At 40.1% G+C, this 26,456-nt stretch overlaps 3 protein-coding genes and 1 long non-coding RNA gene across 6 annotated transcripts in view; 2 read left to right on the top strand and 2 right to left on the bottom strand.

Annotated features, from left to right (window-relative positions):
* ARFGAP3 (ARF GTPase activating protein 3) overlaps positions 1–1,808 on the bottom strand; it is a 25,475-nt gene extending 23,667 nt beyond the window's left edge. For all 3 annotated transcript variants that reach the window (XM_072400113.1, XM_072400115.1, XM_072400114.1), the window contains exon 1: positions 1,650–1,808. In XM_072400113.1, the coding sequence (XP_072256214.1) occupies positions 1,650–1,718 (69 nt within the window). In that variant the 5' untranslated portion in view covers positions 1,719–1,808. The remainder of the gene's footprint in view (positions 1–1,649) is intronic.
* Positions 1,809–5,693: 3,885 nt separating this feature from the next.
* On the top strand, positions 5,694–6,932 carry LOC140324970 (uncharacterized). The gene is made up of 3 exons (XR_011919607.1): positions 5,694–5,755; positions 6,693–6,752; positions 6,832–6,932. It is a non-coding gene; the product is annotated as an uncharacterized lncRNA (long non-coding RNA).
* Positions 6,933–9,650: 2,718 nt separating this feature from the next.
* CAPRIN2 (caprin family member 2) lies at positions 9,651–23,733 on the bottom strand. The gene is made up of 22 exons (XM_072398948.1): positions 23,632–23,733; positions 22,338–22,549; positions 21,140–21,202; positions 20,507–20,593; positions 19,965–20,203; positions 19,335–19,417; positions 18,520–18,675; positions 17,731–17,768; positions 17,084–17,341; positions 16,639–16,695; positions 15,956–16,063; positions 15,272–15,403; positions 15,063–15,138; positions 14,383–14,435; positions 13,790–13,888; positions 13,261–13,359; positions 12,611–12,757; positions 12,236–12,413; positions 11,524–11,724; positions 10,785–10,885; positions 10,428–10,494; positions 9,651–10,105 (listed from the first exon to the last, which is right to left on the bottom strand). The coding sequence occupies exons 2-22, from the start codon at positions 22,533–22,535 to the stop codon at positions 9,651–9,653; spliced, it is 2,895 nt and encodes a 964-aa protein (XP_072255049.1). The 5' UTR covers positions 22,536–22,549; positions 23,632–23,733.
* A 2,294-nt stretch (positions 23,734–26,027) lies between these two features.
* The window catches only part of IPO8 (importin 8), a 22,921-nt gene continuing 22,492 nt past the window's right edge, over positions 26,028–26,456 (top strand). Inside the window, exon 1 of the mRNA XM_072400112.1 lies at positions 26,028–26,222. Coding sequence (XP_072256213.1) covers positions 26,139–26,222 — 84 coding nt within the window. The 5' untranslated portion in view covers positions 26,028–26,138. The remainder of the gene's footprint in view (positions 26,223–26,456) is intronic.

Here is a 26,456-nt window from a genome sequence, read left to right as displayed (position 1 = left end):
TGTACTTTGAGCTGTGAATATAGAAAGTATAGCCGGGGTCCCCCAAATCCCAAGTTGTTTCAAGGGGTTAAAAAGGCTGAGAAAGGCTTCTCTTATGTGTACACTGACTATAACTGAAGAATAGTTATTGCATTTCTTACACATGGCAGATGTACACCGCTGAACAAGTTATCAATAAGTAATCACAGCATCTCCAGCTACAATCTACCAGACCTGGATATTCATCACTAGAAAGTTTTATTTATTTCCAACATCAAATTAGTGGATAAAAAATACATTTCAGATTGTTCCACACACACTACCAAAGGAAATAATTAGTGACATGAAGAGCACCACATATGTTGTACATCAATAGAGCACAGCCCAGTCATAAGGATTGTGGCTGCCACAGGGCACCAATAAGGATGATGTGGCACAGAATCCCCCACATGGCCAGATATCAGTGCCGGCAGCCACATGCAGAGTAGTTTGTAGGGGGGGGGGGATGAGAAGTTCTCAATATCACAGCTATACCAGATTTTCTTCTCTATCCAACCTATCCGGCCACCTATCTGCCCCATAGTCTGTTTACCGTCTCATTCACCCCTCACACTGCAGTGTTCTCCCCAAACCCTTTTAGCTGGGAGCACCACCCGGCACTTTTCAGTAAACACCCGGCTGTTTTCTGAAGAGTTCACAATACAGGGGCTGCCACCTTGCCTTTCTTACCACCCGGCTAAAAAACACTTCTGAGTTAAACACTGCATTGCTGTCATTTACCACCCCTGTACTTGGCCCAGTGGGCATATAATTTTCTACCTCTATGTTACCGAGCTGTATAACCCCCTCCCAAAACTGTGCTAAATGCACCCAACTTTCATTATCCCACACCCCAGCTGTCTCTTCCACCCTGCACTGTGCATACGTTACCCAGCTGCTACCCATCATCCCCCAACATGCCCCAGGGTCACCTAGTGGAACCACATACCCCCCACCCTAGTGTGCCCTGCTCAAACAGCTGTATCTTCCACCCACACTACCCCCCCCATCCCTTTTTTTGTTGCCCGGCTGTCCTTTGTCCCCTCTATTGTGCACAAGTTACCCACTACACCCCCATACCCTACTGTGCCCAGGTCACCAAGCCACCCCCTCACTTGTCTATTGTTACACAGTGAATAACTGGCCCCCCAAAGCCATCTACCCTTTACACAAATCACCCAATGCCCCCCACACTAATAACCCAGCTACCCTTTATGTACCCTGGGCACACAACTGTCCCCCCATACTGTCTCCAGGTAACCCAGATGTCTTCACCCCCACCTTGGGCAAATGAGCCAACTTACCTCCTCCCTGTCACCCAGCTGTGCCCACCCCCCCTCATGTGACCTGTCTACACCTGTGACCACATCACCCTAGCAACCAGACCCCCCTCCCCATCACGCTAGCAACCAGAACCCCCTCCCCATCACCCTAGCAACCAGACTTCCCCCATCTCCAGCATCCCTGACAAGCCCCCGTCTCTCCCACAGATTCATCCCGCACTTCCGGGTACACAGCACCACCGACACATTCACACAGCACCAGAGTCTTCCCGGTGTTCGGGCCCGGTACATCCCCAATAGGAGCCCACAAAAGAGACCTGGCAGAGACCCTTCCACTGTCAGCCTCACCTTATTAGTAGGGACAGAGCGGAGCCGCTTGAAAATGGCGGTAATATCCTGCTTATGGGGTTCACTCATCTTTTCGCCTTACCGACACACTAAGCACTGCAAGGGCCACGTCAACAACCACAGGCGACGTCACCATAAACTCCGCCCCCAAATCTCACCGCACGGAGACCTGCCCTCTGATTCACCGCTCCCAGCTCCGCCCACTACCTCGCTGACAGACGTCCCGCCCCCTCCGTGTTTTAGCTAAACCCGTATAATGATTACATCATGGCAATACGCCAGCCTCCCTACACCAAATCCCGCCCCCTAACACGTCACCGTTGATTCCCACCCACCACTAAAACCCCTCCCCTCTATTTACCCGAGTCCCGCCCCCTGCTGCCTTAACGTCTCGCTACTCATGTCGTGTTCTATAGCGTGAGGACACCTAGTGGTGTAAATAAAAATTGCACGGGGCAGCCTTTAATTAAAGGCGAGTATTGCAGCCAAACTGTGCTTTTTTTATATTACTATTGCAAAGCTGCATTTTTATTTTTTTTAATATAACTGTACTTTTTCAAAATTAAAACTTATGATTCTTTTATAAACACAATGGTATTGCCTTTCTTTGCGAAGTGTGCACTTCTTTTCTAATTTTGGTTGTATCTGTTTTAAATGTGTCAGATCCCAAGAACTAGTAATATATTGGTGCTTACCAGTCTTTAAAATATATAGCTGGTGTCCCTGAAAATAACACACTTCCTGTTCTAGGATGACTACACTGCTCCTTTCTTAGATATGGTGCAGTGAGTGAATGTTGTCACCCTTGGGTAGCGGCATTGTCAACCTATGGATAGGGCGGTCAGGTGGAAAAGCTGGAGCATTTGCAGAACGGCTGGATGATGAAAGCTCCACCACTTAACCTATGCCCGTCCAAAAGGCAAGCACTTATACAGTTGTAATTGTCCGCCATAAAAATCTGGTATTCGTACAGTGGTCCCCTGACATTGTTCATCAATCCGCAGTGAATAGAACCACAGCTGTATTTTCTTATGAAACGCGTCAGGGTGCCCCTTGCTTGTCCTCCCCTCTCCATAGATAAGAATAGCGGTGTGTACAGCTTTCATTCACTCTAATGTCACTGGAAATTATCACAAAAGATCAAAAATCTGACATCTGTACACCTCTTAAGAAACTGTCCAGGTACAGCCAGGTGAGTGGCATTTTTACAAGGTATCAATGGCTCTCTATATTTCAGTACGTTTCCTATGAACGTAGGAGCAAATGACTCATTGGGGTCTAGTGCCAACATATTACGCAGCGCTGTACATTAAATAGGGACAAAAGACATTGATAGGAACAAGTCCAGGGATAATCTGTACAGCCCCAAACCCTGTACAGGTAGTCCCCAAGTTAAGGACATCTGACATACAGACGACTCCTAGATACGAATGGAGCTTCCCTGCTCCCTTGTGTGCAGGATGGAGGCTTGGAGGAAGGCGGTTTGCATGATTTGCTGAAGAAATCTTTTGCTAAACACAGCTGAGGCTGTGGGTAATCTTAAGAGCTGTGCTTATCTGTAGTTTCTTGTAACACTTTATTGACCAAGACAAATTCTGCAGTTGTTTCTTTTTGCAAATCAAAGCACAGCTTGCTCTAGAAGTTAATGAATGTCTAGGCTATAAAAAGTTTTTTTGTTTTTTTTGCTTTGTTTGTGATTAACTCACAGTGAGGATTTTACTGACACCACACTGCCTAAACATGTTGGGACAAACACTTGTCCTAATTGCATTTATTAAAATAATGCACCTGTACTTCCCTTCAAACTTACCTTAAGAACAAACCTACAGTCCCTATCTTGTATGTATCCCGGGGACTAACTGTACTGACCTCAGTCAGACATTAGATTTTTATTCCTTGTGAGTGTTTCCAGTGATAGGAAAATGAACGAGGGCTGTACACACAGCATTATTCAGTAATATAGAGAGAGGAGGTGAAAGGATGAGTAAGTGGTACCCTTACTTGGGTGACAATAATCTAGTGAGCGAATGTAACTATAAGAAAAGAAGTGAAAGTCGGAATGGGGGTGAAGGGAGTATTATGATTGAAATTGTTTTGTCCAGGCAAGTGTATGTCCAGGTAAACGTGTTTAATTTTATATACAGCAGGGAAGTTAAAGGTATAAGCCATATTAGGCAATTGTCTCCTTATTTCTTGTCCTAAAGACACAACAAGAAGTGATAGGAAAAATCTCAAAACTGAACACAATTTATGACAAAGAGTTTTCCCCAAAACAGGATTCTTCACCTATTGCTTTGATGACAACCTAAAATGTTGAATTTCCTTCTTTATTCAAAACTAAAACATAAGTTTTGTTGCCTGTATTTATGGTGTAAATTAGGTTGAGGAGGGCAGTTTTTTTTTATTAGGTGCCAAGATCAAGAACATAGGAAAGGGTAAGACTGACTAACATGGTTAACTAAAGCTTAATATAAATACAATATTTTAGCGATATAATTAAGATGTTTTTTTTTTTTTTTTTATTTTGTCACTTGTTCCATTGTGTACAATTATTATTTTAGACAGCTGCAGCCTTGCTTTTTGTTTATTTGTTCTATTAGATTAAACTTTGATATTTACAGCAGTTTCACTTTTGCTTTATATTATAATGTTACTTTTTTTTATACCATTTTTATTGTCACCAAAGCCTTCCTTTCTGTCACTACAGGTCTCTTCTGGTTTTGCGTATCTGGTTTTGAATCCGCAGAGGACAACGTGACTATACCTTGCTCTTACCAAGTTCAGAAAAGCAATTATGTTGTGTGCTGGGGGAAGGGGTTCTGTCCAACCTTCAAATGTAATGATATGATCCTTCAGACTGATGGCAATGATGTAACCTGGAGCAGATCAGATAGATACCAGCTTATGGGGAATATAGGGAAGGGGAACGTGTCACTGACCATCACTAGGGTGACTGCGGAGGATGCTGGACTGTACTGCTGTCGTGTAGAGGTCACAGGATTGTTTAATGATCTAAAGAATACAATAAAAATGGAAATCAAAGAGGGTGAGTACTGGCTTTATGTTCAAAAGGAAACCCTTAATTTAAAAAGTGCTCAAAACACTCCAAAAGTTACCCACCATTAAGGAACTACACAAAATGCACCGAATATTACAGATCACTTCCATTGACAACATAACTTTTATGGCAGTGTTTTATGTTGCACCCTCTTCCTAAAGTTACTGAACCCATACTAAAGGACATTTTCAGTCTGGCCAGGCAATATTAAGATACTTAGTTTTCTTGTCTTTATGTATGAGTTGTCTTCTAGGTGCTCCTTGCTGCCTGATCACACGACCCAGGGAACCTGACCACAGCCCTGCCACTACACATGCTTTGTGATAATATTAGATGAGGTCAGATCACTCTAGAAAGACTGAAAAAGCCAGGGCAGCTGCTCTCAGCTGGGCACTATACCAGGGGGAGAGAAAGCAAAAGTGGGGTTGGTTCTGTATGGGTACACTTCTGCACACACTGATTGCAACTGTCCCTCAATTCCAAAAACTAGCACTGTATTTTTACCTATGGACAAGCCCCCACTCAGCCATAGGAGGTGGGTTGTGCCAATGGTTCAGGTAGCAGGCAACAAGCAGTCAAACAGGGTAAGGTCAAAAAATGAAGAATCAAACTGGTAACCCCACCATCAACAGCTGGGAGACTAACACCATCATGGAAAAACAAAATGCACTTGCCTTCAATCTCGCAGAGCAGTCGATTGGTCCGGGGGTCTCTTCCATTGGGTCCTGTGTGTTTTTTTTGGCTTTACACTGTAATGCAAACCTAAGCAGGCCTAAACCATTTTAAGGTACTGTTATAGTATTGATATAAGGGGTCAGTGTAGTAATTGTAACAAGTAGCAAGTTTTTACTTGATCTTTAAAATGATGGCTGGTACCAGTGGCTACTTGGAGACAAACGGGTGTGCAGACAGGCAATGTAACTAAATGAAGGTTGACCTAAAGATATGATAGCTGGAGTAAAATGTTTTTCTTTTTTAAAAAAAACAGAAACACAAAGAAGAGACAAGCATCCCAACATTACCAACAGACTTGACACTGCTAAGTACAGTAAGTAAAATTGGTGTGAGTAGTTGTTTATTCTTCTTTCTTTACATATACTATTACAGTTCTACCAGGACAGGTTGTCAATAACTGGTAGAACTTTAGTATAAAGTCTCACTCAACCTTTAAACAAAACCATTGGCACCCATTTTTTATACCTAGAAACAAACAACAAAGTGTCAGCCATTACCTTTACTATCCCAAAAATATGTCTTAGTGCGTCTCCTTAAAAATGGTTTCCCAATGAAAAGGCGCAGTCTATCCGCCATTCATCTGTCATTTTACCCACAGTGGCCTTGGTTATTAGATAAGGGTTGGCCTGGAAGATAGGCTTAGCATAAACGTTTAAGTAGGAAGTTAAACCCTCAGGTAAAACCCAGTTGAAGACTTATAACTTCTGCATATTTAGAAACATAAACAATTGGAATAGGAAAGTTAAGGGAAGGAGTGTGAAAATAGAGAATGATATGAACCTGTCTATGTAACTAAATGCCTATTTATGTGACTTTGGCTGAGTCTCTCAGCTCTGCCAAACACCTCCAGTCTGTTTTAAGCTGTCTATGTGCACTCAAGAGTCAGCTACTCATTATTACTCCAAATAGGCTTCCTGATGGTAACATGAGCAAAGTGTGCATTTAAAACAAGTATCAACAGAGCTGGTTATTGTCAAAATGTTATAGGGGGACAACACAGAAACATTTAGGGAGACAAGGACAGAGCATTGCCCTCTTACAGAAATTGTCTTGACCCTTATTGAAGGACCACCAATGATTATTATAAAAGAAACTGCAGAATATAAGATTGAACATTAACATGAACATGGTGTAAACTCAGTTATTTAAACCTCACATTATTTACATCTACCGTACATGAAATGTTTTTTATAAGGTCTGGTGGCATGAAAAAGACAGGGCTAACAAGGAAGTATTTCTTTCTTCTTCAGAAAAGTATTACTAAAGAGGAGACAATCACCTCTGCACCACAGGATACAGAAGAAATACAGGTTGGTTATGCAGCAGTAAAACAAATTTTAAAGAAATAGTTTGTATTACAAATAAAAAAACATTAATTTTGTCTTTCAGATGATCACATATCACAAATCTCAGAACAGTTCGGTGTCCAATATTATCCAACTGACTCTTATACTTGGATTGACTTTACTGTTGCTGCTAATTGTTTTTTTGTAAGTAGGAGACAAGTCTTACACAAGAATGTGTGTATAAAGCCATCCTGTTTTGCTAGAACTCCAGCTGGTGAACTACAGTTAGGTCCATAACTATTTGGACAGAGACAACTTTTTTCTAATATTGGTTCTGTACATTACCACAATTAATTTTAAATGAATCAACTCTGATGCAGTTGAACTGCAGACTTTCAGCTTTAATTCAGTGGGTTGAACAAAAAGTTGCATAAAAATGTGAGAAACTAAAGCCTTTTTTTTTTTATTTTATTTTTTTTAACACAATCACTTCATTTCAGGGGCTCAAAAGTAATTGGACAATTGACTCAAAGGCTATTTCATGGGCTGGTGTGGGCAATTCCTTTGTTATGTCATTGTCAATTAAGCAGATAAAAGGCCTGGAGTTGATTTGAGGGGGAGAGGGGGTGTGCTTGTATGTGGAAGATTTTTCTGTGAACAAACAACATGCGGTCAAAGGAGCTCTCCATGCAGGTGAAACAAGTCATCCTTAAGCTACAAAAACAGAAAAAACCCATCGGAGAAATTGCTACAATATTAGGAGTGGCAAAATCTACAGTTTGGTACATTGTGAGAAAGAAACAAAGAACTGGTGAACTCAGCAACGCCAAAAGACCTGGAAGTCCATGGAAGACAACAGTGGTGGATGATCGCAGAATCATTTCCATGGTGAAGAGAAATCCCTTCACAACAGCCAACCAAGTGAACAACTCTCTCCAGGAAGTAGGCGTATCGATATGCAAGTCTACCATAAAGAGAAGACCGCAAGGTGCAAGCCACTCATAAGCCTCAATAATAGAAAGGCTAGATTGGACTTTGCTCAAAAACATCTAAAAAAGCCAGCACAGTTCTGGACATGAACATTGGAGCCGTGTTGCCTTCATGCATTGTGTCATTTAAAGTGAATGACAGCATATTAATGCATGCTACATGCATCGCTGTAATGCACGATATCAAAGTTCACATTAACTAAGATATCTTAGGCCCTCACATCTTTCAGTTATATGAATCCTAAACAGACGATCATAGCCAAGATGAGAAATTACTACCCCAGTTTACATTTACAAACTGTACAAAGATTTGTAAAACTTAGAATCTCAACTCAGTTTTCCATTTTTGCACACTTCTAGATAGTCCCCTTCTAGTACTAGAAGTTAAAGCAGGCATTTGGGCCCACCTCATTTCTTGCCTGATGGATTTACAGGCCATCCTGACTACCCCCTTTCAACTATTGACTGGACAGAAAGCAAATCAATAAATTCCATCCTCATGTGTTGACATGTACTAGGGTGGTCTGCATGGTAATGCAGGACTGATAGCAGGAGGGGCACAAGGGGTACAGCTGTACTGGGCCCTATTAAAAACAGGGGCCTGGCAGCTACCCAGCAAGTTTTTTCAGCTTGTTCCCTTCCTGCCAAAACACACAACTCAGTCCAGGTTTCCTGCAGGGTGGTGAGTCTGGGCACCCTGACAGCTGTGTTTGGAAGGGAGATGCAATACTTTGTTTCTTTCTGGGAACCTCAAGCAGAACCAAGCTGCTGGCTCACTGAAAGTTTAATAAAGATCGGTTGATTAGGTATGTGTTGCCCATAGCAGGGCCCTGATATACCAGAGTGTAGGTTTGCTGCATGTGCTCAGGTTCAGAATTGAGGTGGCTAGCAATTCTACACATCACCCCAACAGTTGGCATTCGGGCATGGTGGTGACATTGCTAATGAACCAGCATTCACAGATTGGGCAGCATTCTACTGTCGCCCAATATTGGACTACTGCAGGTAGATGCTACATATAGCATCTTAACCAAGACAACGGTTAACTGGTGTGAGAAAGCAGTAATGACATTGCAATCTTCATTACCAGTCCAAGGCTTAGTGCATATTAGAGCCATTTGCAAGTGGTTTTTAACAGTTTTACAGCTTAAATCTTCTTGCAAAAATTGATTGAACTAATATTTCAATCTTTTGCCTCTTTTGTACAGGCAGGCAGCATTGCAGTGTGTTTTTTTCTGTTTTTTATGCCACATACAACATTAAAAGGCATTTTACTACCCCAGACATCACCCACAGACTTGAATCAAAGGATTAGTCACTGCTACATATTTCTTTTTTTAACTGTTGAATGAAAATTGCTATATTCAAAATATCTGAAAAGAAAGAGTTGTAACAAATTATATGGGGATGGTAGAAAGTGGACTTTGTAACATAGGTGCCCAGCAACCCTAATTATAAAATGGGAGCACTAAAATTTGTCAGTGTCCCACCCACTTTTTGACCACCAATTATCTAATATAGTGGCAGGTTCTGAGACAGTAGGATCTCCTTATTGTATATGGAGAGTCCCTACAGTAAGTTTCCATGAACTATAATGTTTGCCTGGCCAATCAAGAAGCCAAATAAGCCCGTTGCACCTAGAGGGTCTGGCTCTGTTGCCAGCTGGCTTGACCTTTCTTTGCATCAAACTTCCTTGTAGGTTTAGCCTAAACCAGGCATGCAGCACCTGTCTTCCTTGCTGGCTTACCACAGACCCTCTCATTTGCATCTGGTCAGCAAAATGAACCAGGTGAAAGGAAGGATTTAGCTAGCAAGAGAGCCAGGTGCAAGTGACAGATTTAGCTACCATCTTTGCACCTGGCTCCTTTTGCGGATTAACCCAGGCCCTTTGACTGGTGTTTGTAATGATCAAAGTTGATCCAACTGATCAAATCTAGACAGTTGTTATACTATACCTGTCAATTGCAGGTATAGTCAGTTGTATTCCACATTGTGATCCAAGGTCAGAACAGCCAGTCCCCCTTTCCTGGACCTTCGGTACATTGACAGCCAGCTTTAGCATGTGGAAAATAAAGACATATGTGCCATTAACTGGACACATGAAACGACCAACCTGGAAATCAAAGGTGTCACCCAGATTGTTCAACAAAAGGTCAAAGATAATTGGCTGATCTAAGGTGCCTGGTGCAAAGTTGGAGGTCCTCGCAGCAGAGAAGGCTACCCTCATTTGTTGGGGAAGAGGGTAGACATGAACAGGAAGGATGGTAGCCGTTTGGTTGTTCATGGACATATCAACAGATGTCATGCTACGGGAATCCCCGTGCCCAGAATCTGTACTGTTGAAACTTTCCTCACGCTCTGGGCTGCCGAGCTGAGAGTCACTCCAGTCTGTGGGGTAAGAAATACCATGTGTTCCAGTACTGCAGACAGTTTACAACAATCACACATCAAGCATAGTTCTACATAGAAAACATTTGCCAGAGTGAGCATTGCCTATAATAATCCTGTACCCAACAACTGATCATTATACATGGAACAATGAAATATTTTAAGTAGTGGCCATTTTGCTATAGGAGCAAGATCACAACGGCAAAGTTCAAAGTGTTAATATTTTGACGAATCTCTGAATGATCTTCATTTTCCACCCAAACAACTAGACAAACCTGAAAACACAATTTTCCTTGGGTTGCAAATATTTTTTAGTACTTACTACGTGTCGTGGTTCGGGTATTAGGGGTGGAATTTCCTCGCTTGTGACAGAGATGGGAATTGGCATCCTAGAAAAGTCCAGAAGTTAGAAACAGCACTAAAACCAAGTTTGCCCACCAGAAATTTAGTGATAGGCAAGGTAAGCTATTTGCGAAAACACATTTAAACAATTACAATATAGATGAATCGAAAAATGCGATACAATTGGTGGATGCTGCCAATACGACAGATAGAATGAGTCATCTTTCTTCTAACAGTTTAGTCATAGGAATAATAAACCACAGAACACTACAGTTTGGATAAATCACAAATAAAACCATAATTCCAGAGTATTTCAACAATTTACAAAAATCCTTACCCGGGATATAAACTGAGTTACTGGAAAGTCTCTCCCTGAGCATGGTGCTTGTCCATATGTTCCATTAGAGAGGCACTGGCCTCCTCTGAAGCTCTCTGGACCTGCAGGAAGAAAAAGATATAGGAAAGTTAAAACCTTAACAAATCACTTGAAGAGACCTTCTGACACTCCTGCTCCAAAGTGAATCAAAGTTTGGAATCTGCCCTTCAGATATCCAGGTGCCTCAGAGGTGCATTATAAACTACAGATGTTGTGAGCCCTCTTGTAAGCCTAAGATTTCGGACCAAAAACAAAACAACTAACGGCTGAGCTAAGCTACAGGTCAAGAATTTGTAAGGTCATGCCCCAAAACTCTGCTCTGCCCTAGCATTTCCTTTTACTTTCATGTAGTATGAAACAGTTTTTTTTTTATTCCTGCAACATCGGACTTTTTGCAGGGGTAGCAGAATTACCTTGTAATCCTTTACCACAGTATGTGGACAGACTTTTGGGATTCAAAGCCAAACACAGTTTCGTCTGCAAAGAAGTGTTTTTTTTTTATATGAAGCACACCTACCTGTGTCAGTTATACGCCCCTGCCCCCCAACATACAAATGCATGCTTTCTAACAAAATGCAATACAAAGCATCTGACTTGCTTTGCCCAAAATACAAACGAGCCAATGCATCAGTCACCATCCACACTACTACCGACAATCTATACTTCTACTTTTTTTTTAGCATATTTAGGCGATGCGTACCTTTGAAGTTGGTCTGACAGCGATAGCCATTGGTCAGGATACGCCCTCCGCGACTTGTCCCCCTTATTGTTCCTCCTCGTGTAGTAAGGGATGGCTGGGGAAGTCTGGGTGGGATGTTGGGGGTGGATGTATAACATGGAAGATTGCCAGCACTTAGAGGGGAAATCCCAGATGAAGGGTAAGGGCCTGGAAGGAAAGGATCTGTAATTTAAACAGAAGGCACAAAGAAACATGCCTATTCTTTATTGAGGACTTCACCATTTCTCTCAAGAAAGGATACATTTCTTCACGTTACCAGTTTTAAAGACCACTTTCACACCTTTGCATCAGGTAATCTTTACTGTGACCTTGTACACATTTGTACATTGCCATATAGAATGAATGGCACCCCAACACTACAGTGAGTTGAGCAAAGCATCAGCACAAAGTTAGGTACAGTCTTCAGTACACCAAGTGGCATTGGTAGCTCATTTAACGTTAATGAGGCGACAACATAAATGCATCAAATTAACATTTAGTTGTTAAACCTTGCAGCATTTACAGTTTTGTGCACAGACACCATGGCTTAAGTTGATAGATATCCACAGTGCATGATGGATCTGCATAGTTTGAGGAATTGATTTATAAAATAAGTGACCAGTTTGGGGTAAAGCTTTTATATTACAACCCAAGAGTCAGAAAGTGTCACACTGGCAAAAGAAAGGTCACTCACATGGCAGTGTCTCCTGTATGAGAGAATGTGAATCTGACCCATTCATGTCCAGCAGCACATGAGGTACAGTCTGTGTGCTAGCTGTGCTGTAGGTCTGTTGGTATTCTGAAGGATAAGGTGGATCCTCTTTAATATCCATCTCTTTTCGCAGAGGCAGTGGAGCATTGACTTTAAAGACCTATGAGCAGAACAAACATTTGCAACTAAACAAAATGATCCTAAAATGCAAACAGTAGCTCTGTGAATCCCTACATTTAGCAGTAATGTCATTTATTCTTTGGTGACTATCTGTGGCAGCATCTGCCTCCTTTGTGTTCCATGGAGTGTGTGCCATCTTGTTGCAAGCTGGGTTTAAACTAGTTATTCTGAACTTACAGCTGGCATGCCCCTGAATGGGGAGTTGTGAGCAGACACTGGTGGGCTCCTAGATGCAGCAGTTCCTTCCCTCTGCAACTGCAGGACAGACATATTGGTTGGAGTCTTTGGAGACTGGATCCTGCTGCTTGGCAGATTAACTGGAGTCTACAGCAAGGAAGAAGGAAAACTATGTCAGACCATACATAGGGTCAAACTTACACCTGATCACCATACCCATTTAAGTTTGGTCATCCCATTCCACAATGATAGATAATGAAGCACACCCCCCCCCCCCTCTGTAACCAGTCCAGTTAAATAATATAAATGAAAAAAGTGTGGGATTTCACATCCATGTAGCCAAAAGAATAGGTGTTCAGTAGGTTTGAAGTCAGGGTTTCCTGCAGGCTACTCAAGATCCTTCAAAGCAAACCATAACTGTATAGGAGTACAGTCATACTGTAACAGAGCCCCCCCACCTACTTTGCCATTTACAGAAGCTTTTGATACAAGCACCCTTATAGCCATTAAGTGGAGGCAGGCGTCCACAGACCTCTGGGCTAAGTTGGGCTAGAAAAGGTCTCAAAATGAGCATATCAATGACAAATCTAGCTATGGTTAAATTGACCCATCATGACCAAGAAATAAAGCAACGTGTGCATAAACCTTACCATGTTTCTTTCAAGCTGCGGATCTGTCATATGAGGGCTTGTCACATAGATTTGTTCTGCAGAGATCTCCTCCAATTCGTGAACTGGAGATACTGGAAGCTATCAGAAAAGATTCAATAGATGTCGCTTTATCAAGGATGCTATCCTATCATTACTTCAAACTCTTCATAGTTGTCAGTATGTGCATCCCACCTCCAGTTAGATCATCCCAGGACCATGAAAGCTATATGCACCAGACTTCACATCACCCCCCCCCCCCCCCCCCTTCCACCAAAAGTGAGATAACTGCAAGGATGGTACCTCTTACAGCAGATGTATGCAAATACTGCAAGAAAGCCAAGTTTGTAAAATGTCAATGTAAAAGATGAGCAAGTGTAACCCCACATACTACCCAATATTGTTAAATGATCTATTCAGTAAACAGACATAGGCAGTGGTTGGGGCTCTGGACAAGATATATTTGCCCCAATATTATTCCTGCCATGGTCCAACCTATTCCCCATAATCTAACACTAAACATACTACGTACATTTACAGGAGACCTGACAGGAGATGGATGGTCAGAAGGAACTTCAGCAGGTTCAGGTGCAACAGGACAGGCTACTTCACTCGCCATCTCTGCTGAAAGCTGTTAAATAGAAAAAGAATTTCAGTTTCTACAGCCATAAATGACCCGATGCATTCAAGGTCTAGTAGTGGTTTTACTTTACAAAAAGGCACTTCTATGGGATTTAGTATGTTACCTCCTTAACTGCAATGAGAGGTGAAAATACCAAATCCATGTAACATTTTTTTGCTGCCTCGGACACCTAATGAGGTAGCTTTACTGATGTTACTGGCATAGGAAGCTAGAGAAAGTTCTCAAAAATGTAGGTAGAAAGAGGAAAAGCCATTATTGCCCCCAAGTCTCCTCATGATGAGAGCCAGCCAGACAGGAAAGTACAGCCTCATACAGGTGTTTATTTGTTTGTAATCACGTGAAAGTATAGCATTAAAATAGCTAAATCCCCTGGATTTCCATTAAGTGACTCTGAATGCTAGAGTGGCTACCAAATCAGTGAAGCTGTATATTACACACAGGTTTTTCCTACTCACAAACTACACAATAGGATATGCCGTTACCTCCTTATTTGGCACAGTGAGATCCTTTTGGATTGATATAGTGTCAATTGGTACTAAAATGAAAACAAAAAGGTCAGTTTACTGAAAGGAATATGCTTAGAGATTAACCCAAGTACCACCCAATATAGTCCCAATCCCACAACCATTAAGAGTCAGTGCAGTATGCGGTTTTTTTGGTCTAAAGTGCAATGCATTGATATAAATAGATGGTCATCAATTTATTATCAATCCATCGATCCAGCATTTAAGTGTGGTGATATGACCATCTTTCTTTGATAGATTTAAATTACAAAACCAATTTAATGCTTTACACCAGCCAGTGTGTTCTATTTCCTAATATTGGGCACACCATGCGTTTTAAAAGACATTTTGCAGCTTACCAGTTCTTAAAAATGGTGGCTACATTAATCTTTTTTCAGGCATCTTTCACCTCCAATATGTATTGATGTGACAGCAATACTTACTGTATTCAGGAGGATGGTTACCCTATGACATGAGTAAAGGCTTCAAAATAAATCTAGTAAAACTATTACAGAACAATGGATATCAGGCAGACTTCGCATTCTGCAAGTAACACCTAAATTTAATATCAAAAGCAGTAAAATAAATAAATACAAATACAATTCTACAATAAAAGCCTATTTTGGACCATAAACTACTATTCCAGATTTTTAACTCACCTTTAGGAGGAGACTCTGGTGGCAGGTATGGAGGAGACCTTTTGGGGGAAGGAAACTCAAAATCCAACACAGAGTCCTGTAACAGTGAAAATTTTTTAGTTTTATCATCCAAAGGAGTTAAACATATACAGTGGATTGCGGTATTTATGGTAAACCAATATTTATCTAAGGGTGCCATACCTGAACACCACAAACCTCTTCATGCTCACCTGCATGAAATTATAGGTTCCCTTGATCTCGTCAATAAGGTCATTTATCCTCTGTTTTCGGAGCTCTGGATCTTTAGGCAAAGTTGGCGAAGAGCAGAATTCAGCAGCTGGCTGGGAGAGAACGCGAGGGGCCTGTGGAAGAAGCCAAGCCTTTGTTAGAGATTTTTTAAGAAACATTTCTCCTCATCTTACCCACATTCTAAAATTAACTTTAGCACAATTTTTTAATCTTATTATAATGCTATTTTTTTTTTTTTAAATCTTTGATAAGTGCAGGTGCCATGACCTGAACACAATTTTGTTTTAAATGTTTGTTAGGACTAGACCATCTCCCACTATATACACACAATAAAAAAATTTTTTATCAGCTACATTGAAGGCGATCCAAGCACAAATAAAAATGGCCATTTTGTGGCATTATGGCAGCCCATTTCAACAAATCATAAAAAGGTGCATGTATTATTTTTAAGATGGCACACTAATCCATGGTAGCTAGTTACTGTGCAGCCACTGATGACTTAGTTATCCACAAAGTTACCACAGCCCAATAGTGTTTAGGCTTGAGCAGGCAAATAAAAACCAGAGGATGGCAGAACTAGATTATAGACTGAGCTGTACAATTCGCTTTATGACACCTACACAACTGCTCATTTCAGTTTTCAACTTTATTTTAGGCACACTGACCTGTACATTCATTATAGCTGGAGACTGGTTGCCAACACAAATTGGCGCTGGGACATCCTTCTTCTTGCCTGGAGTCAGACCATTCACAATGGGAGGGGCCTTAGTTTCCTAAAGGAGAAAGCATCCTAAAAACCTAAATATTAATTCAGTAGGAACTTCAATAACCAAACATCTTGTCTCATCATTGCATGGCTGGAGCTGTGACCAGAAGGTTGTAATTTGTGATTTATATCATATGGGAGATGAAAGACAGACATGTTGCCAAGCATAGGAGATAGTGTACAGTTGTACCAAGTTAACAGTAATTCTCCAGCGGAACACTTTGTGACAGCTTTAGTGAATTTTTTATTTTGGAGAGATTTCTTCATTCCCTGTTCTGTCTATGGGACAGGAAGGTTTTCACCAATAGATACAGACTGCAAACAAAACTGGACAGAACGAACCAATTCCTTACTTAAACTCTAGCAGATTGACAACCATTAATTTTACAGGTAAGGCTAAATCACAACAATGAACCAAAGTACACTCATGTCTGGTATCAATGTTTGAAATAGGAGTGCCAGCTGGCATGTGTATTTTTAAAAAGATGAATTTAGGGTACCAACAGTTCCGTGGGAGAAGATAGGGAAAGGTACCAAGTTTTGCTCTTTACAACATACCTGACAATTTTATCTTCTACTTACCTTAACCTGATTAACAGGTTTGATCTCTGATGGCAGTTTTTGTACCCTATCACGTCTCTAAAATGAAGACAAAACATTTAATTTATAAATTTTAATGATGAGGCTGCTTTACACTTTTCCCTTTCCCTCCAGATTAGAACTCAAACAAAAATCAGTGCAATTTAATATTGGCCTAAGGGTTCTACAGTATTCTCACTTTCACACATGCATTAACCTCCAAAAAGCTTTGCAACTCCTCCCCCAACCCTTTGCATATAAACACACAATGTATAAAAGCTTAAATGTGACTTACATCTCCACAATCAGAATAAATTTGTACTAGTGATGCATAAAAACTATATATTGGTACCCTGAGAAATTTATTTTTCTCCCATATTATACAGTGTAAGCTTTCTCTTTACATATTATGTAGACAATCCACCTAGAATTTCAATTTCTTATTTACCTCCTTTGGCAGTTCTGGTTCACATTTCTTTAGAGGCAGACCTGCAGGTTGGGGAGTATTCCTTTTCCCCTCCCAGGGTTTGGAGAGAGGAGTCAGTGGTGGAGGGGTCTGCCATCTCTTTGGCTCTGGCACTTTCATCATTGTAGATGTTGGCCAGGCTTTATTCACTTCTGGTTTTATACATTTGATCTCTTCTGGTTTCTGCACTTCCATGGGCCTCATATGATCGGCTCTTAGCACAGTGGGCCTATTAGAAAGCTGAGAATCAAAGGATCAGAGTTAGAGACTTTACTTCTATGTAGAAGTAAAAGTAAGGTCCTAAAATTCCACAAAAGTACATCTATAGCCATGCAAAGGAGATGACTTTATTGGCACAGAGTTCTAATTTTTGACATTGCCTAGTCATATGTTCGCTCCCAAAGTTGTTATCCTTCCCAGTCATTTGACCTGTAATCATGCTTCCAACAAGGTTGAAGTATTTTTCATGATTTCACAAAAAGAAAGGCGTTTACTGCTGAAGCAGAATAACTTGGAGTTATTTATAGGAGAAGAATTATGTGAATCATGTAGCTATAACTAAAGTTCTGTTGTACTACCAAGATAAGCATCACACAAGCATTGTCTTATGAAAAGAGTTAGAGCCTTACCTCTCGATGGTCAGATTTCATGTATTCCACAAAGGATTCTAGAAGAAAGACTTTGAATTATTTCCCCCTCATTGTTTGGTCTATAAGAAAGTCGGTGTTTGCAAGAGATTTAAAGGTTTTGCAGTCCTGTTACCCCACGTTTTCTGTTCAAATCCTGGCCCACCCCCTGAGTGCTTCATCTACACCAGACTTCTCTATTTATGTACCTAGCTGCATCAAGTTCTTCATATCGCTAGTTATCTGATCTCTTGTATACCCAGACAGAACCTGAGATTCTTTAGGCTACAAATTTTCATTTGTCCCCTTTCAAAGTATTATGGTAATCCTAAAAGGTAGCCATAATAAATGCTCTATACCGGGACTGCACCTATTCAGTGTCACATTTATTGATGGTTCTCTATATAAAGATGGGTGGGGGGGGCCCATTTAGGCAACAAAAATCCCTAATTGGTGTAAAGTCATATCAGCAAGATCTGGGTCTTTTCAGGCTAGCAGTGCAAAAGTGTTTTGACATCTTATTGTACAAATTATAATACATGCGTCGGAAACCTAGTTAGTGGAGTGGTTCGAGCAAATTTATGATGAATGCAGCACAGTGCTGTTAGTAAAGGAAAGAAATGTGTTGTGCAAAGCATTGGCAGCTGAGGCTGGTGTAAATCGATACAGGCATAATGGGATGTTTATTCCAACAGCCATTGTTATTGCTTCTTCGGGTACCACATTTTCATATCTGATTGATCATCCCTCCCCCAGGTTGTATAAAAACCTCACACACCGACACATACACACCTTGCTCTCTCACTAGCTCAGTCTTTATCACTTTTTCACCATTTTTTGGTGGCTCCACCAGTAATACCTCGGTCTTCTTCTGTGGAGGGGGATCAGGAACATTTTCAAAGTAGCCACAGTCCAACATCCTGGCAATCAGGTCTTTCAAATATTTATCTAAGCAAAGAACAAACACAGGTCATAAAAAAATGCATAGAAGGAGTGAGCTAAACGTTAACTCAAGACACCTGAAGTTCAGCTGTTATGTTATTAACGTTTGGGGTAGCAAGTAGGCCAAATTAATTTTTCAGGCTAAGGAATCTTTCATTAAGTATCTCCTGACAAAATATGCCATGTCAGGACAGGAGTCAGGTGTCTTCTCTGGCAACATTACAGGTCCTTGTCTCCCTCTTCCAGGGCAGGTTGAAGAACATAGAAAGTATATATATATATATATATATATATACATACATACATACATACACACACACACACACACACACATATACACACACACACATATATATTCATTCTCTCTCTCTATCCCATAACAACCAGTGTTCGCATTGTAGAACCTTTAGTTTATTCTGTTTCTTATCAGGTTGTCCATGTAATCTGTCTCCATGTCACAAAGTGTGGGAATCTTAGAGGAAGGAATCAAGAGCAAAGAGAACATGAATGGTTTACTTTGTTAACACTTACCTGTCAATCCAGAGAAACTGTGGGATTTTGATACCCTAACTTTAGAAGTAAACCATTGAGGTAGGTGGCCCTATGATCATATACAACTTTCTTCATATGAAGACTTATGGGTTTTTTTGGTAACCTTAACTTACAGTTCGTTCCAGCCACTGTTTTCTCATTGCCTTCTAGCAGATTCCAGAAGTAGACACACAACTGATCCATCTCATCTTCTAGACTAAAGAATAAAGTTTAGAACACAACTAATGAACTGACAAATTTAGCCTACAACAAATCTTACAATTTGCAACATCACAAAAACTGAGACACGGAGTGACAACCTAAAGTTACTGACCTATCCCTATCGTTTTGTTGGTCATCAGCTCAAAGATAAAAAAATAAAGTTACCCTCTATTGAATCAAGGATGTAGTCCAAGGACACTCAAATAGACTCTCTATCTCTGAATACTTAGCACCACTTGATGAAAGGTTGTGTTCAGATTTGGGCATCTCTTCACATATGCTGGAGCACAGAAATAGCCTTTAGTAGATAATTAGTGTACCCAAAAGTAATCTGTTTGAATAAAATACCTTACACATTAACTATATACAAGATGCATTAGAACACCAGGAAAATATTTGTGCACCAGTGCATCAAATCTTCTCTTGTGCATCGAATGCCCCGAGTTGCATTGATAAAGGACCTTTGTCCCAATCCACATGGTACAACTTCTAATGTCTCAGTATCACTCTTTTCCAGATGTTAATCCAGTTTTGAATATTACCTCATGTGTTTGAACCTCTTGTGGCATATCAGTTTTGTAAACTTTGTTAAATAATCCAGTTCCTTAGAGGAGAGGTACATTGCTCCATTTAGTGCATCCTTAAAATCCTTCTGGACATGATCCAAAGAGAAAGACTGCAGCAAGTACTGGATCTCTAGAACTGTACGCAGACGCTTCTTCTCAGCTTCAAGTCTCTGGATGTGCTCTCTTCTTAAAGATTTCTTCTGGGCTTTAATCAGCTGTGACACAATAGGATGTATAGAATCAGAAAAATGGTACCGATACACTTACGAATGACATTTTGGCTACAATTTACTCAAGGAATAGTTTAAGCACCATTACGCACAGGATAAAGAGGTAAACATGGATTTAAAAAAACAATTGTTATGATCCACAGTACTTTTTCAACCAACATATTTACTTGAGGTTTTATCTTTGCTTTTAACACATTTGTCAACATTACCTAGCTTGCTGCGACTATGGATCCTCTTCTAATGGACCACCATTTCTAAACCCATGCACTGTAAAAATGAGTTACTTACATCTTGGCTGAGAGCAGAAAAGGTCTTCTGGAGGTCCTTCGCAAATTCCAAGTTGTGAAGCACTTCATCATATTTCTGCACTGCATCCTAAAAGACATCAACCCAGAAGGACTCGTCATTAACTCTTTACCACGTAGATGTTTTAGTTTTGTTCTCTATTGACGCAAGACTTGAGGATTCTGCTTCAGTTAGTGCATAGTGTGGATTCTGCTTCAGTTAGTGCATAGTGTGGATTTATCAAACCAAGCACTAACTGATCCAACAACTCAACACTGCAAAACCCAAAATGTCTTGCAATTTACACAAATTAGGAGGAGACACCACCACTACAGTATATCTGCAACCTCATGTTAAATAGGACAGACCAAAAACCCAATACACAAGTCAATTAAGTAGGGGAACCATTTTAATATTTGCCAAAGTTTCAGTGTTCGCCTATGCCAAGAATTTGAACTTGACCTTTCCTCAACTGCATTTACATGATGGTAATTTGGGCAACACATCACAGAAGAGAACCAATAGGAAGGTTGAACAGCCAGGATTATATACAGTTTCAAGGATAGAAAAACTTTAGTTTCACTATTTATCCTCATCTCTTTGCAAAGGTTGCCCATATAAACATGCATTACCTACCAGCTGATCTCGATTTAGATCCTCCCCGTTGTTTAAACGGTCTCTGTAATCTTCTAGTTTAACCTAAAAGAAAAAAAAAAAATAAGACCTTTAAAGGTTAAAGTATCCAAAAGCATATGTGTATGGGAGTCAGAATTTGGTTTTAGATCATAAGCCACTACATTTTCCTTTTTTTTTTTTTTTTTTTTTTTTTTTAATACTGCAACATATCCACATAAATAATAATTATAAAGTGACTTCTGAAACTGACAAATAGGATAATTGAATATTTTAAGTAAAATTTTAAAAAGCCAGTAACTACAAAAAGATTGAAAACTAGCATGAAATTAATTTACAGTAATATTTGCCCTTCTAGATTATCCGCTATTATTAAACAGGATTTATATAGTGCCAACATATTACTCTACGCTGGAGAATAACATTATCCTCTATGGTAGGTTTTCATTGACCACCACTTTTTCCTTAATGGGTCACAATAGGGAAGGGGTTAGGGATTTTCATAGCACCTTAAAGTGAATATCTTCAGTTCCTGGCCCGTTTTAATTTTCTCTAGATCTGAGCCAGACAGCCTATGATGTAGATACACTTTGTATTGATGTTTGGACTTTTTGAGATAAATATATTTTGATATACAAGAAGGAATCCTAAAGAATACTATATACAAGGCTTTTCCCTTATACCAACAAAATACTTTTTTTATCTACACCTTTTGTTTTCCTGGGATCAGGCTTGTGACCAACTGACAATTGTTCACCATTTTTAAATATCTGGAAAGCTGAATGCATTGTGAAGAGTGATTGTCCTGTAAATATCATTAAATTTCTTTTGTGTAACTATAACCAAAGTATAAATAAGAAACAATAACAATGACAATTACCAACTTATAAATAAGAAACAATGGCCAATACACTGGGGCATAAGAGGAGATAGCCTGATGTACTGTCTGTACATCAGAGCCATGCATTGGTCGGGCCATCAATTACTCTGGATTCCTGAACGATCACTGTTTACCTTTCTGCAATTCTTCACTTTGTATAAATACCACCACCTTTTCTGAATAAATCAGAATAACCACCTTTGATTGTTCTCACACATGTGTCTGTAAAAACTCCATCTATAGCAAGAATTCTCTGTTCTTTCAAGAGGGAAATACGTTCATGTTCAACAGTATATATATTTATGGTATAGACACCAGTACCTTCTTTTTTTCAATGTTGCGGATTTTGTGCTTTAAGCTGATAAAGCCGTTCTCTAGATATGTCTCATAGACCTGAAGAGGTGTTGCAGTAGAGGATAGTGAGGACTGCAGGGAACTGAGGCCTCGCTCCGACTGATTCTTTAAGTCTTGCATAAACTGACTGTCACCAGTGGGACTGGATGGTGAGAGCTGCACCATTGTAAAGGCCAACCCTACCGAAAGAAGGAAAAAAATAATGGCATGCATGGTCTGATATCCAAATACATTGGATCACAGTACAAAAAAAAAAAAAATATGTTGACAGGTTTTGAAAATTACATTTAGAGATAAGGCTTTCAGGGCCACACAAATGAACACTGAAGAGTAAGCCTTCTCATGTGAATTTTTGGTGTTCCAATTATGTTCTTTTACAGGGGCAATGTAAAAATAACCTAGAAAGAATAGCGGGAGCAGCCCAAAGGGCACTGCAGGTAAGAACTGGGAGTTCAGTGATGTCACCTATAGTACCCAAAAGTTAGGAGAGCCTCCTTAGGTAATTTACCTTGCACAATCTACCAAATAAAGTTTGAGGGGACAAAGCATTTGTCAGAGATTCCTACTTTTAACTATTCTGCATTTGTTTTAATATGCTCTTTTAAAGCTTATTACTAAATAGGAGGTCTGGTAATTGAGACTACCTGCTACATTTTCAGGGATCTGGTAGGAATGTTGCACAGTCGGCATCCTTTAGGATTGTGGTGGTTACCTTCAGAATGAGTTTGCAAGTCATAATAAGCAAGCAACTTTCATACAAGCAAGCAACCTTCATGCATCACATGAAGTGGAATGCACTACTACAAACAGGTAGAAGCTACAATTCAGGAGATGTACAGATATAGTTTATTGGTAAAGCCATGATGTCTCTCAGACATCTTAATATTGATCCCTGGCTGTAATTTACTGCCCTGCAGCCAGCTTTGTGTGATTCTTTTACATATGCTGAAATATATAGCCATCGTTTTAATACAGCTGGGACTGATAGCAATGGCTGCACATCTGGGAACACCATTTCAGACACCTCAGCAAAGTCATAACAAAACTGCCAGCTAGTAACTTGCTTCTGTATTTGCCAAAACAAACATTTCATGGAGGACTAGCCTTTTACAGGACATACCTAGAAGACTTAGGTATACAGCAGCACAATAAAATCTTACGAATTCTTTCCCTATAGCTCCCTAATGTCACCTTTACACAAGAAAATATTCATCAAATGATATAGCAATCACATAAGACTATTCCAGTAACCATTACTGACCTTGTGCCTCCACCAAGCACTGCCCTGGAAACTTCACACCACCAAGCTATGGTCTCCTGCTCCCCAGACCTTTAAATTGGCCTGCGGTGGGTGTGGTTTTTCATAAATCTATCCACACCCCGCACATCTATAAACCTTTCATCAATTAGATCTGGAGGGTTCTGAATGTTAGCATTGTAACAGCAAAGCTTTTACGAATCCTTCCCACTTGTGCACAGTGATACCTCACACATTGTGCATGAATGTCCATGATCCATTGAAGTAGATTGGCAGCCTATTCATAAGGAATAACAAATAATGCAACATTAACAGTCAGCAAAGATTTACAAAAATGTGAATGTAACCTCACACTATCAAAACACAATGCTACAAGTGTAGGAACCCATTGAAAGCTATGCAGTGCATTTATGTGTGTGAACAGGCACTGCTATATGTTATGTTAGTCAGTTAAATTAGTTGGGCTGGCTGAAAATTGGATATGCACCATGTTTTTAAACCAATTGCACCACAACACATTTCACGTACATTACTGCACATATGTTCTGCAATGCGGATGTGTTCCTCACGATAACAGTTGTCAAAAAGCATTAAAAATGGTGGTGTACTGAATTGTTGTTCATTGTTAATGACACCAAAAGAACCTGGCCACTGCACCTGTGCTGCAGCACACCACAATACTCATTGTCTTATAAAAAAACATTGCATACATTTTTTGTATGAATTGGTTGATTTACTGCTATGCATTTTAATAGGATTTGATTCACATGCATTACTGTGCTGCAACCATGAGAACCCAACCATAAGACTCCTGACATTGGTTGTTTTCCTGCATTTTAGATGCACTTCAAATGCAAATCAACAAAATTGCACTGACTTTAACTGAGCAGTGCATATAGCATGCAGTTCAGATGTTGTATTGAACCCGCTTTGTGTTGTGCTGCATGTCAATAAAGCAACGTATTTTAGGTGCAATTAAATTGCAGGCAAGGCAAATCACATGCTGTCTTTTCTTAATAAACACTGTAGTTTCTATTTTAATGCAGCTGTAGTCTTTATAATGAAAAGCTCAGCATTTCGCTAGAATGCCTGTCTGTGCAAACTCTTTGTGTGTCTGTTTGCTATTGAAGATATATGACGCTGCAAAGCATTGCACATTGTCAATGCAATGAACTATACATGTGTGCTGCAGTAGCATTCATTTTCTTTTACAAAGGTTTTTTATTTAGAAAAAGAAAATACAAAAAAGCCAACAAATATACTGTAAAAATAACATATAGTCATTGAAAACAGTAATTAAGCATAGTACAAAATAAACACTGATAGCTGTTAGCTTCACAGCATTGGCATAAAAAAAAGAACAATAAAACAAATATTAAAATAAAAATGAATTATAAAAAAAAAACATACACACATGGTTTAAAAAGAAAAAAAGAAGGGAGGTTAAAAGGAGATGTCCTGTTAAAGCATTAAATAAATAAAAATTTAAATGTGAAGGAAAGGGTTCTCGAAAAAAGCAGATAATATCCAACCATATTTGCCAGACCGCCAACAAATTTTCATGGACACCATAAACAATAGCCGTAATTTTCTCATTACCATAGTACCATGCATTCTATTTTTAATTTCTAAAAAAATTAAAACTGAGGATTTCCATGCACATGCGATAGTTTGTTTAGTGGACATAAAAATTTGAGTGATAAGAAATTAGCATTCATTTTCAGATGTCATGTAGTTTTAGGCTGGATCATGTGCATTGTGTTTAACAGCTGATGAAACAAGTTTTGTGCATTGTAGGGGGTTCTGTTGTTGCCCAGCTCACGCCAACCAGTTACATCCTTGTTGGTATGGCTCTGCGCCTGCGTTCAGCATTGCCCAATGCACACGGTGTGAATGAGCCATTATTGGGCCCTAAGGACTCGTTTGATGAGCGTTGGGCCCCCAGCATTTGAAGTACAGCTCAGTGGATTTCAATTTTGCACAATGAAGCCAGTTTAGGCTATGTTTGACCACTTTGCATTTCTTTGCATCCTTCCTATTAAGATTTAGTTACATGCAAAGCAGATCACGTGACAAAAAAGACAAAATTCTGTTTTTATATCTGCTTTTGACCCCATTTTGTCAATTTATATGATATGGCCCTTGTTTTACGAACTGTGGGGATGCAGGTACACTGTTCCTCTCTTTGTAATGTTATACTTTTATATCAGTGACTTCTAGAATTTCGTTCAGCACTTTTGCAAATTTAGAATTCCCTCTTTGACAGCTCAAGCACACGCGGATTGGATGACCTCATTCAGTACAATCTGATCCCTCCCTCACATCGTACTTGGCACACAGGTTTGTACTACGCATGCGTTTCCGTACAGTATGGCTGCCCACATTTTCTTAATGGGTTCCGTACGACGTGAGAATTTGCGGCAGCAGTAAGAAGAGACCGACTGTAAAGTGACAGCCTGATGCCAGACAGCTTCTATTCAGCCGATTGATCTGCTCTGATTTCCTCAGAAATGGATCCGAACCGGATCATCCAGGCCCTGCGGGGGACTATAGACCCCAAAATGAGGGTGGCGGCGGAGAACGAGCTTAATCAGGTGGGGGCGATTGCTTGGCTGACACCATTCTGCCCCCCAATGGGTAATAGTGTCATTACATGGGGTACATAATCAAGTGATAGTATAAGGATGAAGTACTTTATTCTGCCCCCAGGTGTTATAGTATAATGGTGAGGTACATTATTCTGCCCCCAGGTGTTATAGTATATGGGTGAGGTACATTATTCTGCCCCAGGTGTTATAGTATATGGGTGAGGTACATTATTCTGCCCC

This window comes from Pyxicephalus adspersus, chromosome 2 (assembly GCF_032062135.1).
Source record: "Pyxicephalus adspersus chromosome 2, UCB_Pads_2.0, whole genome shotgun sequence".
NCBI classification, from domain to species: Eukaryota; Metazoa; Chordata; class Amphibia; order Anura; family Pyxicephalidae; genus Pyxicephalus; species Pyxicephalus adspersus.
This window is presented reverse-complemented; position numbering and strand designations above follow the sequence as displayed.